Source organism: Astatotilapia calliptera, chromosome 8 (genome assembly GCF_900246225.1).
Source record: "Astatotilapia calliptera chromosome 8, fAstCal1.2, whole genome shotgun sequence".
Taxonomy (NCBI): Eukaryota; Metazoa; Chordata; class Actinopteri; order Cichliformes; family Cichlidae; genus Astatotilapia; species Astatotilapia calliptera.
The window spans coordinates 7,344,861-7,362,816 of NC_039309.1; the positions used below are offsets into that span (position 1 = coordinate 7,344,861).

The 17,956-nt window shown below is 41.1% G+C and overlaps 1 protein-coding gene across 1 annotated transcript in view; it reads left to right on the forward strand.

Annotated features, from left to right (window-relative positions):
• The window catches only part of cox10 (cytochrome c oxidase assembly factor heme A:farnesyltransferase COX10), a 34,455-nt gene extending 19,493 nt beyond the window's left edge, over positions 1–14,962 (forward strand). The window contains exons 5-7 of the mRNA XM_026178219.1: positions 7,302–7,372; positions 11,159–11,391; positions 13,917–14,962. Coding sequence (XP_026034004.1) covers positions 7,302–7,372; positions 11,159–11,391; positions 13,917–14,350 — 738 coding nt within the window. The 3' untranslated portion in view covers positions 14,351–14,962. The remainder of the gene's footprint in view (positions 1–7,301; positions 7,373–11,158; positions 11,392–13,916) is intronic.
• The last annotated feature ends 2,994 nt before the right edge of the window (positions 14,963–17,956 follow it).

Sequence of the window (17,956 nt, forward strand, 5' to 3'; positions counted from 1 at the left end):
TTTAGAAATGTCAAACTGTAAAGGGGGGGCTGCCAGATGTTATCTAAGACTGACAACCACAACTTTTTGTGGTTTATAAGCACGTATGTAGCAGTTGAGTTATGCTAAACATATTGACGCTGGTATGGCTAACTAGGTATAGCTGTCAACCTATACGCTGTAAGGTGAATGTAGAGGCCTGGGTTCCAGCCCGGCCCTGTCTTTCCCCTGCTCTTCCTCTCACCTTTCTTGTCCTCTTTCCAAAGTTCTATTCCAACAAAGATAAAAAGAAATGTATAAAAGACTAAAAATATATATATACATCCTGCCTTTTCTTCACAAATGTGACCAGTTTTAAGTTTTTCTTTAAAACCCGTATCATCTTCCACCCACAGTGCTATGGGTAAATAGGGAAGTACGGCTGTAAATAAAGGTCTATACCCAGCCTTGTCTTCTTCTCGTCCTCATTTTGATTTGAAAGGCTTGTTGAATGAGCCTGTCTAGAGATGAAGAATGGATTTTACCACAGGTCACTGCCACAAATACAAATCTATCAGAGGCGGTGATGGCTTCTGTCATGTTTTAGAGAAGAGCGAGGGCTTTCATATGTGTCCGTTCCCTATTCTATTTTCCTAGCATGTATTTCTTCCAGATCGAGCCGTATCTGAGCCATATTGAAGCAGGCACACACACACACACGAACACCCATTCACACTCATTCCAGTCTTCCTGTGGTCAGACACAGCTGCGGACGAAAAATCTAAACACTCACATTCTCTCAAACATACACATGGCCATGCACATGTCTCTTTTTCAACTGCACCCAAACTGTTGAGAGGCTTTCAAACTGCATGTCATGTCAGTCACACCCTCACAGTTACTTCCAAATGCACACTGATGGCGGAAAGGACTGTTTATTTCTTTTTAAACAAGACCCCCCCCCCCCCCCCCCCCACACACACACACACACACACACACACACACACACACACACACACACACACACACGGCCCAGTTCTATGAATTCAGCTTTCACTATTTTATTTTCCCACACTTTGTGAGACTGAATAGAAAGCAGTCAAGTGTGCCCAAAGTTAATGGTAATCAGAAACTGGACTGAAATACCCTCATTAGTAAGAATGTTAACTTATCAAGCTGAGACTAGCGATATGGCTGGCCAGCTTTCCAAAGGCATTCCCCTTGTTTGCATAGGTGTGTGTACTGTAGAGTGAAAGTAAGGATCTCACCCAGCGTGGTCAATATCTAGTTCTGTGAGAAATTATACCGACCCCTTCCTACTTTTCTACTTGGAAAACTACTGGGAAATTCATCAAAGGATAGAGCCGCAAGTCCAAGTTTAAGGATTTTACATTGTATAATATTTTAATGATCTGAACGTATCACTAAAATCGCAAGTTTACTGATCTTGGGTGCTATGCACTCTTTCTGAAATCTGTTTGTGAGAGTGGATGCTTTAATCCCAAAGGTTTTCTCCTCTTCAACGTCTCCCCGCAAGAGTCAGTCTTGTAATCTGAGCCCTCCTTCACACTAGGAGGCACTGTGGCCTAGTCATAATACAGTGTAAAAGATGAAAATATTGATAGTTTATGACACGCAGGGAAAGTAAGATGAACTATGGCATCACTTCTAAACCCATATTCCCACAATGCTGGGTCCTAGCAGCTTAAACCGGTCTCCTGCGCACAACAGAAATGGATAACTCATTCATCTTTAGTTGTGCAGCAAAAACTTTCCTTCTGGAGGCAAAGCAGCAGCTGTCAAACCCTCCTTTGATCAAATGAATTAGAAGAAAAACATGTATGAAAAATCCCCTGCATTTCCTTTCTTTCTTTCTTTCTTTCTTTCTTTCTTTCTTTTTGTTAAAGTTGCAGCACTCCATCCTTCTTCATGCTCCAGGCACTGAGTACAGCATGCCTCTGCCCTGCAGTAAGATTTCCCAGATCCTGCCCATATCTTCACAGGCAACGGGACTGATTATCGGCAGGGCAGAGGTAATGCAGCTCTGCCCGGCATTAATTGGCTGATTAACATGGGGACAGTTTAGCGCTTCACTGTCCCACACTCGGCCCATTAATCAAGAGGGATGCTGTGCCAGCTGAACCGCTGCCAACAGCTCCACACAGACCACTATAAAGAGAGCTGGAAGAGGTGTGGGTTCAGCACACAGCTGAAAGGGAGACGTGATCCACGCTTTGGCCAGACAGAGTACTGCAGTCTTTAAAGTGGTGCGTGGGAAGAGACTACGCTATACAGCAGCACTGAGTGCGGCTGGATTTCAGAAAGCTAAGAATTATGGGATGTTTCATTTCAGGTAGTTGCATGCTGTTAGAAGGCTAAAGCTAATAGTCTAATTCTGAACACATACGTGTAACGAGGGAAAGCAATCAGAGCTTTTTGTTTTTAATCAGACAAGCTCGTCTAGCGCCATTGATCACATGAAGAGCCAGCTGTTCATATGCAGCATTCCAGACTCCGGAAGACATTTTTATCTTTCCCTTTCACTGCAGATAGTGTGATCTAAATACTGCTATATACAGAAATGGAGTAAGGGAGATGCCCTAAGGTGACGCAAATATTAAAAGTGCTGCGCTTCTCAAGCAGTTTTTTTTTTTTTTTTTTTTTTTAGCATTAAAGAAAATCCTGCATCTACATTTTCTGGAAACAAATCTTTTCTCTAGCTGAACATGTGTAGCTGAATTCATATTAGGACAGTTGTCTCTTGTGGTGTGTCTCCTTTGCCACCTCGGGCTGTGGCTCAGGAAGTAGAGCAGGTTATCTACTAATCGGAAGGTTGGTGGTTTGATCTTTGGCTGATGCAGTCTGCATGCATAAAGTATCCTTGGGCAAGACACTGAACTCCAAGTATGAATGTGTGTGAATGTTGGAAAGAAAGCGCTTAGATAGAAGTGCTTGTGTGAATGGTGAATGGCATGTTGTATAAAGCACTTGGAGTGCTCAAGTAGAGTAGAAAAGTGCTATATAGAGGAATCATTTCATTTACCTTTTTTTTCCAACCACTTATAAACCACCAACAACCCATCTGTATCGAGGCTTTGCTGTCCTCACAGACATTCACAAAAGGCTCATCTTTGCAGTACTAATAAGTACTTTGGCAGTGTATAACAGGTTTTTCAGGGAAGCAGTGTAAAATTAGAGCATTACTCAAATAGTTCCAAGCCACTTTATTTGCCTCTCAGTTGCATTTTTTGTGACAGCACAGCTCATTCGCTAGAAGTGGAAACCCCTTGAAATAACCTTGATCTTCCATACCATTGTTTAGTGTTGTGACTAGTCAGGTCGCATGCCCTGTCTGCTTTTTTTCTTTTCTTTCATTTGACTTCCAAACATCACGAACGTCTGCCAGAAACATTGAATTGACTTCTGAGGAAAGCTTAATCTATGTAAATCTTTGGCTGCTTGTTTGTCAAGTGGCTGATCAGAGACAGTTCACAGTTGGTGCTGAAAGGGCTTTTAAAAGCTCTGATGCTTTTCTCTTCTTTTTTTTTTAAAAGTAGACTTGGCTCGCATGCAGCGGAGCACCACCCACCCCTGTGGATGTTTGACTCTGCTATTCAACTGCAGTGCGCAAACAGGTGACAGTCTTGACAAGTGATGACTTGCGATTGTTGGGCTTACCCGTGCACCTGGGTTTTTTTCGCCAGAACAAGAGAGGGAGACGCTGTTGATGGCCAGCTGATGTTTCTGTGAGCCAAAGCCATACAGCTGCTTAGTTGTGTCTTTTCGCCCTGTGTCTGTGTTTAGGCACACTTTTGCCTCCTGAGTAAACAGAGTGTACTTACTGTAGCACTCCTCTCTTAACCATCGCTGCACTTCCTATTGTTGTTTTTGCTTTCAGATCAGAGATGTGTAAGCGGTCAGTTAACATCTAAATTTGTCTTCTGTTGTTCATTCTTCTTAATTGTTTTACAGGCCAACTTCATGAAAGGATTTTTTTTTTGCACATTTTGTTAAAATATGGCCTTAAATTATGCTGCCTGAGTGTTTAAATTACAGTCATCAAACAGATACACTTCTGCACAAGAATAGGAAATGCCTCCCCCAAGCCTGTTATCAATTGAGCCCTGGTGGTTGGCGGTGGATCACGTTCTGTCTTTGATAGCTCAAAGGATCTGGCAGCTGAACACCCCCTCTCCTTTGCCTTTTTTCTCTTTGGTCTCTCCTGCTCTCCATCCTCATCGTCTGGCAGATAATTGTCCCTACAGTTAGGGGTTTTGTGTGTGCGTGTGCGTTCATAATTGAAAGCAGCACTCATGTCCATAGCTTCCGGTCCTACACCAGTCTTTTATTGTATATCCCTAAGCTGATCCATAGGGTTGGAAATGTTGTCAGTTTAGTCATTTCTTTAGCTGGAGCTAAAGATGCAGTTTGTTTGTTGCAGCTACGCAGATTATTATAAATGGCCTATTTTCCTACACTGTTCAGCATTGTCAGGAAATGAATGATGAGTGAACAGTGGCGCTCTTAAAATAAACAGAAACCATCCGTTTCAATTAGACGTCATAGTGTATCAGTGAGTGATGTGAGCAGAGCTGCATGAGGTTAAAAACAAACAAAAAAATCCCCCAAAAACTCAAAGATCTGTTTATATCTTCTTCTGAGGCTTTGTCCACATGCATCACAGCTCAAAATGTACTTTATGCATTAGCATATTGCTCATACCAAAAATAAAAAGAGGCTATCAAAGTCCTTTCCAAACCTTGTCACAACAATCAACACTCTTCTTTTCACTTTTTTTTTTTTTTTTTTTAATCTGGGGGGCATACATTTTTATTCAAAGCAGGGTATTTTTATATATCTCGCCACTAAACACATTTTTATTTTTAAATATAAACCCTACTCTGGTCTTAAAGTGGAGTTTGAAACGGTTTCTAAATGCTATAACCGTCATCCACAGTCAGTTAATTACACAATCAAGGTCTCGGTGTAGTTGAAGACCTGTCAACAATTACAAATCATTACAAACTCGGGACCTACCTGTAGCAGCACACGCGCACACACACAAAACACAACTGGCCCAGTTATTTTAATGCCACCACTGTAACACATGGCGATGTTGGGCGGAAATAATGACATGGGTTGTGAAGGCCGCTAATGCGAACCAGATGAGGCAATTCGACTTAAAAGGCAGAGAGGGAGGAACACGAGCAGGACTGGACAAACTGTGAAATGACAACACGGCTCACGGAACAGGATCGGCCGCGTGACATTTACGTATCAGTCTCTGCAAATGCGCACGACAGCATGATCCAAGCAACGGGAGAGAGATAATTTACTTCACTTCATATGTACAGTACAGGTGTGTTGTTACGCCTGTGGCTGAACAAAAGACAGTCCTGTTGTGCACAGAATTTGTGCTTTTTTTTCTTTTTTTTAAACCAAGTGGGATGATGTTATTGGAAACTAAGTGGGTCCTTTTTATGTGAGCAGTGTTGCAGTGAGCTTGGCCCTGGGCCTGCCTGAGGCCAGCTTCAGTCCTGTTATGTTCTAGCCTGGCCGCAAAGTGCATTTCTCTCTCATGCGGCCCCTGACCTCCTGACGCATTTCCTGACCCAGGAAATAGAATTAACACCTTGGCCTGGGCCTTCGGGTCCTACAGCAGCATACGCAGCTGTGCCATAGCCTAGTACAGTCCAAAACCAAGCAGACCAGTAAAGCTGAAACAAAGATGGAAAACAGAAGACAGAAGTTTTCTTTTGAGTGCATGAAGATGGATTATTATTAATTATAGGCTCAGTTTCCCAGACATGGATTAAGCATAGTCCAAGTCCCTTTTTTTTGAGTTTCAGACTAGGCCTAATCCAAGTGTAAGAAACTTGTTCTTGACTGTTAAACGTTTTATTGGACAGTTTTATTGCATTGCAATTTTAGCAGTAACTGCATCCAAATAAGGAGCTAAACTTTACCCTCAGTTCCAGTTTTGTTCTTTTATCTTGAGATGGGATGTAAAATTGTGACTAAAGAATAGCTGTATCATGTGCAAACAGGCGAAATTAAGTACTTGTATTATATTGTACTATTTGAAATGTGTGTAGCATTTCGCAGCTCTCATCTGAATGGCTTAGTGTGCCTCCCAACACCAAACATAGTGCAAACTGATGTAAGGGGACCACAAAGATGTTTGATCTTTCCATCAGTGTTTTTTACTTCAAATTACAGTCGTCTATTATGAGAGATCTTCTGTATCAGAGATTGATGGTGTGGCCCACTCCCTAATGATATTAGAAAAGAAAATCTATATGATACCAATGGTGGCACATTCCTCCAATGTTTTTTATGATATGATTTTAATGACTGCAGTAAATTTGGTAACTGGGGTTTAAGATGAGAAAAGTGGATTATCTGTTTATTAGATATTTTATGTGAAACATATATCAGGAGAGATGGACGTCGATATTCCATAGTTCACATGCTTTATCTGCTTTTTTCGTTAGTCAGATGCTTTATCAGACAAGAAACACACACGTATGTTCATTTTCTCACTTGCACACAGATACGCGCACACACAGATTAGCCAGTTCCTGCATTTAAGCACCCCATATGTTTGCGTTTTAGTCACACATTGCCAATCTCATGGGAGCACTTTGAAGCTTACTCCTCCAGAGCAGATCATAAAACGGGAGTATAAGTAGTTTTTCACATAGTTGTATCCCAGAACACTCCCACCACTACCACCTCCCACCCAACAGCTAGCTCACTGCCTCCACCTTCCACCTCCAGTCCATTTACTCTTAAAATGCAGTGTGAGCTTTCGATTCAGAGAGTTGCTATGACCGTACATAAAGCGGGTCCCATCATATCGGTTCTGTTCCTATGCTGCAGTAGAAAGGCTGACATTGGCAGTAACAGTGAAAGTCTCCCATGTTTGCTCTATGAGGCACACTATATTATGTACATTTCTGTGAAAGCTTAACCAGTATGGGGTTTAGGCTTTTTTTTTTCTCCTTTTTGCATCTGCATAATGTTTGAATTAAAAAACAAATAAAAACATGTTTGTCTGGGTCTCAGCCCAACCTTTGCATCTCAACAATATATTGAAAACTCATTTTAATTTGACAAACTGCATCTTTTGAATTGCAATGTAGAAAGTGTGCAAGAATTTACCTTAAACATTTTGCAAAAGTTCTCATTTCATAGACTGATAAATATTCTCCGCTGCATGCCGTACAGAAGATAATGTCTCACAGGACAGCTCCTCCTTGTTTCTTCTTGTCTGGTGTCTTGTATCTGGAACTTGACTGTCACTTTCCTGCACTAACCCACTTGTTCTTCTGTCTCCACAGTACTTCGAGGTGCCCTTTGACTCCAACATGAACAGAACAAAGAACCGTCCGCTCGTCAGAGGACAGATCAGGTAATATTTTCCTTCCTGCATATTAAACACTGTATGATTGATTTGGTATAGAACTACCATCGGTACGTTTTATCCTTTTAGAAAGACTGTAAAACAAATTGCCAGAGAATGCACATGAGGAGTGAAGTGCACCAGCTTCACCACGAGTTTGGGTTGAGTTTAGTGCAGCGACACTGTGTGACAGCTGCTCAGCCACCCTGACTAACTCTTGTACATCTCACTGGGTGAAAGACAAAGTGTGTTACTGTTTTCTTGCTCACTGACCTGATCCTTACCTTGTGCCTTAGCTGGATACTTTTCCTGGGGTGAAACGTGATCTAGCAGCTTGTGATGTCAGAGCCTCTGCGCACTTGCAGGCGATATGATGATTACTGCTTAAATAAAACAGTAGCACATATTAATTTACACCTTTCAGTTCCAGCTTTCCTTTTTGAGTTATTGTGGTGTTGAACCAGAGCAATAGCTGTTATGTAGAGAGACCTTAGCTGCCAGGAAGAGAAATGCATGCCAGCACTGATGAGCCTCTGCTCTCCACCTGTCAGGTGTAATTTGAACTTGTCAGCAGGTTGGAAAGGAGGGTGATGAGGTTGAGATGAGGTGTAGGTTACCTAACCACCCTCACTGTGCTACCTCTGCTCTTTAGATATCAGATAACCTCTGTTTTGGTGCTCAGTGAACTATGTGGATTGCCACGCTCCTACAAATCTTACTCAGTGACTGGATATGCTGGTCTCTGCTTGCCCCTTTTGAAAGACTAGCACCTTTAAGCAGCAGGCAAACACATGGATTTTCACTGATGCATAAACCCAAACAGACTACAGGTCTTCTTCAACCATTATCATTGCCAGGAAATTGCCTCATTTGCCGTTCATTCTTACAGGATGAACAGCTCCCCAAGAAATAAAGCAACCTGTTGATGTGCAGCTCTCTAAATATAGACTGAATGTCCACACGATCTTTTTTTTTTTTGTTTAACTAAAGATTCTGTTAGTACCATGACTGGTTCTTCACCCACACCACAGCTATCTCATCCCAGTTTAAGGAATTCTCCATTGACATGCTGTTTAAAAGTGTACTGGTGCTGCTGAGGTGGTTATTGGAAGTGCTCTCCCTCTGTCTAAACACAGCCTCTCTTCTCTGGCTTTTAGCCTTCGTTTGACAAGAGGAGGTGTACGTCTGTCTCTGAGATTCACAAAATAGCTGCATCTCTTGCTCATTGTTTCTAGCACGTCTCCCTTCTCCTCATTCACACATACAATCTCGTGTGGAGACAGAGAGCAGATTGCAGGCCGGACTGTCCTGTCAAACAAGCCATCAGGAAGCCACATTTTACACATCTCTGTGTTGCCTTTAGGAAAGCGCTTTGTATGAGTTAAATTGTGTTACCCAGCTTTGTTTGTCCTTACTGCAAAACCTGCTCCGCCTAGTGTGATGTCAGTGTTGGATGTAGTTTGTTGTGTTACATCAGGACAATACTAGTATATCATCTTTCCCACCTTTTTTTTTTCTTTTTGGAAATGTGAATGACAGTCACCCTCTCTTAGTTGTGGTCTTGTCAAATTTGAGGCTTCCAGATGTGGTGAGGCAGTAGATCATTTTGAGTATCTCTAAGGAGAGCAATTCAGATTGCAACTGTTACAACCAGAGTTGGTTACAGTGTGGAAATCAGCACATACTTAAGTCAGAGTGGGATTTCAGAGTTTCAAAGTTCAAAGTTTTAATGGATCTGAGACTACTTATTTATTTATTTATTTATTTATTTAGGACAGTGCATGTTAATGAACATAAATGTAAAAAAAAATTACATGAATGCAAAGATACCAGATTATAGCCAAGGGCTAATTTCCATCTGTTGTCCTTAAGCATAAAAAATAGACATAATAATTCATAAAAATTCATCATTCATTCATAATAAAAACTCCATCACCAAACTTACACATACACACCATTCTGTTCCCAAATAAAACATTAAAACTATACAACTCATACATGATCACACACTTGATTTGTCCATAACCAGTTTTTAACCTTTGCCTTAAACAAATTGAGTGTAGAGCATTCTCTAATGGGTTGAGGAAGACTGTTCCACAGATGGCCTCCCTTAACAGAGAGGACGTTCTGCCCAAATGCTGTCCGTCTGTGGGGTATAAACAAGTCTCCTCGGATTGAAGCTCGAGTGGTCCTGTCTGAGCTTTCTTTATGCCTAATGAACTGCTTTAGTGGTGGTGGAGCAAGGGAGTGTAAAACTTTATATATTAAACACACTCTTTTAAGTTTCACTAAGTTATTGAAGTTCAGTAATTTATGTTTTTTTAACACATGACAGTGGTGGTGGGAAGTCTGTTTTTTGTCAAGTATTTTTAAACTTCTTTTAGAAATGTTTTCAATAGTTTTAAGTGTTGTTGGACAAGCAAGTGACCAGGACGTCAAACAATACTTACTAGCTTTTATAAAGCCATCAATGCATCTCAGTTTTACCAACAGATTTTATCAAACAACTATTTCAGTAACGTGAACTAAACTTTGAGTAATTTAATCATATTTACAGAACAGTATACAGTATTACATTTATTTAAATGCTAGTAAAATGCAAGGTAACTGAAGTGTAGTCACCCTCAGTGCTTTTTCAACTAAATATTCAGTTTTTGTGTGTAAATTTCAACAAAACGAGTAAGAAAAACAGGTTTTGAATGTTTTCTTGAGATTTTTGTGGCAGATTTCATGTCAGTGGATCAGTAGGCTGTTTTTAGTAATATGTGAGTGGTGTTGAGTCTTAGAAGGTTCCATAAATCTGTATTCAGTTTCCAGTTTTACACCAGTCCCTCAAGCCGCTTTATTTCTGGTCAGGCTTGAATAGAGAAGGTTTGCTTTCCACAGTTTACTTTGCGCTCTCTGACCGTTTGAGTGCTTCACAGATTACAGGGCTTTAAGTAGATTCATCTTGTTTCTTCAACCTTATGGGTGTTTTACATTTGGATCCATGACCTTGATTGTGGTCTAACCAAAAGGAAACCTGTTGGGCTTTCTGTATTGACATTAAGAGCCTGACGTTATGACTGCGGCTGTGTCGAGCTGTAAGCAAAGGACACTAAACCCACCTCAGGCCATGTGACGCACTCCCTTCCCTGACCCCCACTGAGCCAGCCCAGAGCCAGGCTGTCAGCTGCCCAAAGCCAGCCTGCACGGCCCCATTTCAGCCCACATAAAAAAGACATAACACCACTAATCACATTAATGCTCCAATCCCCCTGTATGGCCACACCACCAAAATAAAAGCCCCGTTTGCTTTCTGAAGAAAAAGGCCTGCGTTTGGTCAAGATTTTAATCTCCTCCCTCTTTAATTTATGAAGCATTTACTGGTGAATTTGAACCAGACGTTGCCATCGCTGCTTTCAGTTAAAGATGAGGGGTGAAGGAAGAGGAGGAGGAAGCCTTCATCCAGCTAAAAGCCTGAGCCACAGTGGTTTCCTTCAGCTAGTTTTGATCTCTGGTGCGTGCACATGCTCTTCATCTTGCGGCGCTACTTTTATCCCTGACAAACTCTTATCAGATGAGTGTCCTCCATGCCTCCCGTTTTGAGACTCAGCCATGCTCGGCTGCTGACTGCTGGCCCCCATGGGTCTGCGTGTGTCTGTACTGAACATTTGAAGCTATTATTGTCTTATCTGGTGTCTGTTAGAAAGACCTAGGAAACATTATCAGCACACTGTTCCCATGCTTTCACCTGAGCTTTGTATAGTCGATATAGCTGACTCCCTCTCTGTTTGTCTCCCTTCCTTATATCAGCCCCCTCCACGCAGTGTCCTTTGCTCTGGCCTGTGGAGTGCCAGGAGTCGCTCTGCTCACGCTGGCAGTAAACCCCTTGACAGGCTTCCTGGGCGCCCTCAACATCTTTCTCTACACCTGTTGCTACACACCGCTCAAGAGACTCAGCATCACCAACACGTGGGTGGGTGCCGTTGTGGGGGCGATACCTCCTGTGATGGGCTGGACTGCGGCCACAGGTTGTCTGGAGCCAGGTATGAATGTAGCATTGTACTGTTCTGAGCTTCTTACATATTTACCCTTCTTAAATAACACCCATATTATCATTTTTAAGGTGCTGTTATTACAACCTTTCCCATAGGTGTTCAGTTGGGGTGAAATCTGGAGACTCCAGAAGAAGCCCAGAAAATATGATTCACATAGTTGTAATATTCAAAATTACACTGTTATGTCCCCGAATGAAGGGACACGTTGCAAGCCTGGTAGAGACCACTCCTCTCTGCAGATATTTCATCACGTATTGATTTGTCGTCCGACATGCTCTAACAGCATAAGCGAGTCTTCTGATCCCGTCACTTAGTCGAGGTCAAAGGTCGCATCTGTATTTTTGATACTAGTGTAGACATTTTAAAGTTAGTTGTAGGAAAACCTGCAGCTTGAATAGATTTATCAAACACAGATGCCAAATATCTGCTGCACACACAGCTCTTCAAATGTGATTTCGATTTACTGCAGATCTCTGTTCTATATCATTGTAAATCAAATATGTTCTGGTTTTAGACAGCTGAACAGGATGGAACAAGTCATTTGAAAACATCTCAAGTATAATGCCCCCCCCCCCCCCCCCCCCCCCCCCCCCCCCATTATGGGACATTTGATATAACTAAATAATTAATCGAGGAATTATTAAAAGATTAATTGCAGGCTTACTGCACAATGAAACCCATACTGCGCCTCAGTATTACTGTCATAACGTCACTGTTCACTTTTCACTCGTGCCAAACTGTGATGCGATACAAACCCAGCATGTTATTCCAAACTAAAGGCGCGTGCTGTTTCGTGTCTTCAGCCAGTCTGTAGGAAAAAAGGCTGCATATACAGTACACAGACATGGCTTCCCGGACTGCCGTCTTCTAAGTTTTTTAGTCGTGACAAAATTATAGCTTCACTTACATCCATTTAAACCAGAATGCCCCAAAACAACAGATTTGAGCTTCTGAAATATAGCTTTTTGCTAGTTTTCCTTCATAATACTAATAACATTACATGAACTACATAAATCTTGATGAAAATAATTATTTGTTGCAGTAGGTAATTTGATCATGTGGCTGTGCTCTTGTGCTAACTTATTTTAGTGTGAGACCGGGCCTGATTTTAAAGCACATAAAGCTCGATTTACATAATGCCCAGGGCCCCTGTAGCATTATTAGTGCTTTTGTTCGTGTGGAGTTTAAATGCAAAGTGTCAAATGAATTCGGTATTAAATGAAGATGTTGGAAAGATGGAACCCGAGCAGGTTATTCAGCATGTTTGGTGACACATCAAGTGTTCGGTTATGACATCTTTGTGAGATGTGGTGTTATGTTGCTGCTCTGTTGTCTTAGAAATGTTCGTCTTCACATTTGTTCTACTTATTGGGGTTTTTTCTGTCTTTTTACTTTTAGTTTGAAGTAATTCATCATGAAGTAATAAATAGGCCAGAGTTATTTAAGGGGTTACGTGACCTCTCAAAGTAAAGTGCACTCATTTCCGTTCATAGTCATACCAAAGGTGTGTTGCTCTCTTTTATCACGGGACTTAACCTCATAGAGAGAATTTGTATTGTACTGTGTTTTGTGCTGAGAAAGCACAAAGACCCACAGGTCTGTTTTTTTATGTTTTTATTTTTATTTTTTTAAACACTTGTGCAGGATGTAAAATACAAGCCACTGCCGCTAAAACAAAGTCTTGTGGCGAGGGAATTAGATCAAGTATTTTCCCTTCCTGTCAGTTTGTGCACTTCTTCTTCTGGTTTGACTCACTAATTATGACGAAATGGAATAATACTTATGAGAAAAGCTGCCTCTAAGCAGAAAAAGAAACCACTTTTGTTCTCTTTTATTAACCGTTAGCTTCGTTTCTGTTTTAGACGTAGGCCTGAATGTTTGTTTTCTTGTAAATGAGAATTGTATTTATTTATTTATTTATATATTTTAAGCAAAAGCCATTAAAAAATAATACAGTACTGGTTTGGACCCATTTTTGCTTTTAGGCCTTTAGACATGCTCAGCAATAATACTAAGGTAGGCCATAGCATTTAAACTATTCTCACTTAGTAGTAAAGGGGTTCAAAGTGTGCCAAGCAAATATCCCCACACCATGACACCACCGCTACCACCAGTCTAGCTGAAATAAGGGCGGATTTATGCTTTCATTCCAAATTGTGACCCAATCATCTAAATGTCACAACAGTAATTGGGACTCATCAGACCAGGCAACATTTTCCGGTCTTCTGATGTCCAGTTTTGATGAGCCCGTTTGAACTGTAGTCTCAGTTTCCGGTTCTTAGCTGACAGGAGTAGCACCCGGTGTTTTGGAAGTACATTTAGGTGTACCTAATAAAGTGCACGGAAGTACTGTCTCTTATTGCTTTTTTAAGATTAAAAATAGGTGGTTTTATTTTACACCTTGACCACAATTGAGTAATCTGAGTGTGAATTAAATAAGCACCGCATCAGTTAAACATTCATGTCTCTCTCACCCCCCCCCCCCCCCCCCCCCCCCCCATCACTCCGTCTAGGTGCTTTGTTGCTGGGTGGTTTCCTGTACAGCTGGCAGTTTCCCCACTTCAACGCCCTCAGCTGGAACTTGAGGGAAGACTACTCCCGTGGTGGCTATCGAATGATGTCCGTCACCCACCCTGCCATGTGCAAGCGGGTGGCCCTACGGCACAGCCTCGGTCTGATCGGTCTGTCAACTTTAGCGCCCGTGCTGGATGTCACCACCTGGACCTTCCCCGTCATCTCCTTACCCATCAACCTGTACATCAGCTACCTGGCCTTCCGGTTCTACCACAAGGGAGACCGCAGCAGCGCCCGAAAGCTGTTCTTTTGCAGCCTCTGGCACCTGCCCATGCTGCTGCTGCTGGCACTCACTTGTAAAAAGTATAGCAGTAATCAGGAGGGCGCCGCTCTACCTCGGGCCTTTTTACCCCTCACATTTCCAGCCAGCTAATTTCATAGATAACCCATGACATCAAAGACAGCTGTGGGACCCTCATTTTAACCACAATACTCCTTTAGTGTCTTACTTCAGTTGGATGGGAATGTGATCGGTGCTGACTTCATATCAGGACATGAGCTGGAAGCGGTAGCTGAATTACAGAAAACACACTGAATTATTACATCAGGTTGTAATCATTTGAATGTGTGTGTACTTTATATATATATTCTGTATTTATTTATAACGGGGCCCACTAGTTGATCTCTCTTTTACATGACTGATGTTGACATACTGTAGAGTATAAATTGTACAAATGCAAAAATCAAATCATCAAACGAAATATTTTATTTTCAGTCAGTGTGTATAAAAACAGGACGAATCAAAGTTTATCCGGCAGCTGCAGCATAGCAGTTATGTCGATTTTTGCTCGACTTTCACTTGATCCCTGATACTTGACGGTTAATAGGCCTTGTTGCGTTTTGCTTTTACACTGATGGGTCTCGATTCGTTAACACGATGCTTTAATTCCACATGGTTTGCCTGCACCAAAACAAAGAGAAGGCTTTCACCCCTGTAAGGAACAAGGGCAAATGCTCTCTGACAATAAATACGCCATGATCGTGATTCTGTCTTTTGTGTCATCATTTACTGTGTGTTAATAACTGTGCATGCAGTTGGTTTCTCTATACATATTTAAAGAACACACACGAACTGCTAGCACACCTCGTTAGGTGTTGCTGCCTGCATGATGTATGGATTTAGGTTTCAATTAAAGCCTTAGTGGGTATGCTCACTTTCAGAACAAATCGCCATCCCTCCAATGAGCTCCATTTAGCAGACCACCTCTGCACCTGTCAGTCAGCATGTGCTCCCCTTCCGCCTTTTACCCCTAGTTTTGGTATTTGGTTACATTTCCATCACCGCAGTCGGTGAAACAAGTGCCCCCTTCCTCTCGCTGCCATCCTCCTGCCATAAAAGGGGGCTGTAGGATTTAGCCGTGGCCGAGAGACCTGAAACGGCTCGACATCCTCGTAAAGCGCCTGACCGGATACAGAGTTTCATATCAGAGGGCTGAAGGAGAGCGATTGAGCCAGCTGCTACAGTTGGGGTGGGGTGAGGGGGCACACAACCTGTGTGGAGATTGAATGTCTTTACCAAACCTCACGGCTCAAAGTGATGGCCTGTTGTGGTTTACACGTGTTCATATAGAGATCGAGTGGTGAACCTCGCCTTGTACCATCAGGCAAGATAGTTGAAGTCTTATTGCTTTTTGTGTTATTATGTCCAGCCGTTGCTCCGAGTATAGAACAGTTTTTGAGTTTCTCTTCAGATTTAAGGTAAAAGGAAAAGAAAAATGTTTTGTTTAAATCATAGTAATTACCACTGAAAATCTAGGGAAAGTTCATTCTCAGGAGGAAATGTATAGAAGCTATTTAAAATTGCAGAAAATTAAAATGAACCTACTAGCTAGATTTTAAAAGAACTTTATTGGTTTCTCAGCAAAATTATATATGTGCCCGACTCTTTTTTTTTTCATTCCTGTGTGTCACCTTAAATATAATTTCAAATATTTGATTCTATCCAATAATGTAAGTTCTGTAGGGTTTAATTGCTGTAGCTTTAATGGAGGGTGGTTTTAAGGAGACTTTATTGTGGTAAAACTTACAGTAGACATAAAAAAAGAAAAGACTGTTCAAAGCAGGAGAATTAAGATGTCTAAAGCGAAGCTAGAGCAGCTCTTTAAGTATTTGATTTCCAAGGACACCACAAGCTTCTGTTAGTAATAATACTTTACATAAAAGCTGACTCCTATATTACATAATAGAGTACATAAAAGCTGACTCCTATGTTACGGGGCATTTTAAACTTTAGATTTATCACATTTACTCAAATGTAGAATGAAGAAAAACTTCAAACAGGCTGTGTCTATTATTATTTTATAAGTCAACAATATTTTATGAGTACTCTTCTCCCTTATTTCACTCCTCTCCATGCATAAAAACATGGAGGTCTCTCTTCTTCCCCATTGCTGATATCAGCCATTAAATCATTCATGTGATTTGCCAGTTCAGCGCGAGTGGGAGCTTTCATGCCAGAGTCAACAAAGTGAAGAGCGAAATATGCATCTGTAAACAGGGGAGACTCCCTGAGCAGCAATCTGCAGTCCAGCCCGGTGCAGAAAGCTTTCATATCCAGACTGAGACTCGGATCAGAGGAGGAGGGAAACGCTGTGCAACAGCTCGGATTCCAGGACTCTTCATACTCTTCAAGCGCAGAAATCTCAGGATGAAGGATGACCTCTGGCCTCTTTTCAAAGGTTGGTTGTTGCAAAACAGAATCCAAATAGCTGCATTAATCCTAAAGAAATATTTAGAGTGAAACTATACATCCAGCGCAGTAAAACTACATCCAAAAAGTCCCCGCAGGAATATGCTATTAGAGTAAAAAGTGACTCTGATGCCATGGGGAGAAAATATTCAGTAGGCTACGATAAACTCGCCGTGGAGCATCAACACAAGCAACAGGTCCTTTTACTGCAATGCCATATTTTTTTCCACCAGGAAAATTACTCATATTTATATATTTAAAAAAATAGATCTGCTCTTAGAAATGCTCTGTTTGTGCGTCACGTTGCGGGCTCGGGATGATTATATTATCTTCAGTTCTTATTACAATTCAGGCCGTTGTTGCGACGTGGCTTTGACTCTTGCAGTCAAAACTTTAGGGGGGAAATGAATCGTGCTTGTTCGTGTGTAATAACACGCATGAAAAAGAAGGCTGCACAAATCATTAAAAAAACCCCACAATAGTTTATCAGTGGGTTGGCTGTTTCATAAAAGGGGCTAAAATACCGCGAGGTTTAAATCATCGATCTGTTTTGAGTCATCTCCAATCGAAAAGCACTCGGTGTCCCTGTTCTCCTCTCTTTTTCTCTAAAATGAAAATTTAATGCATGTTTCCGATACTCGATGCGTTTTATTTTCTGAGTTTGCTGAGCTTTGGAAGTTCTCAGATAAAAAAACAAAATCATAATAAAAAATAAATAAATAAAATAAAAAGCATGCCTTGGTTTGGAAGATGGCTGAACTATGACCAAAAAACCTCTCCAAACAAACTATATTTTAAAAGTTTGCCTACATTAATGCGAGGGATACTTTTTTTCAAGAATAAATTAATAAAGACACCTTCATGGCATACTTTCTTTAAAAGTAAAATAAATAAATAAACACACGAAAAAAAGATTAATAAATGCAGATTAAAATCGTGATTTTCTGCTTCTCAAGCTTTTGTCAGAAGCAGGATATTAGAATAACAAAGCCCGGGAGAGCACTCATGTTGGATTATCGAAGTATTGTTTCCTGCTTTGCATCGTTAATTAACGTGCTGAGTACTGAAAAAACTGCAAAACTAAGTTGGAGAACCAAGCAAAGTTATTGTAATGCGCGAAAAAAAATCCAATTAAGACACACGTTTAATACAAAGGAAATATACCTGGGAGTTATAGGCTAACTATTATTATTATTATTATTATTATTATTATTATTATTATTATTATTATTATTATTATTATTGTTGTTGTTGTTGTTGTTGTTGTTGTTGTTATTATTTAGTATGTCA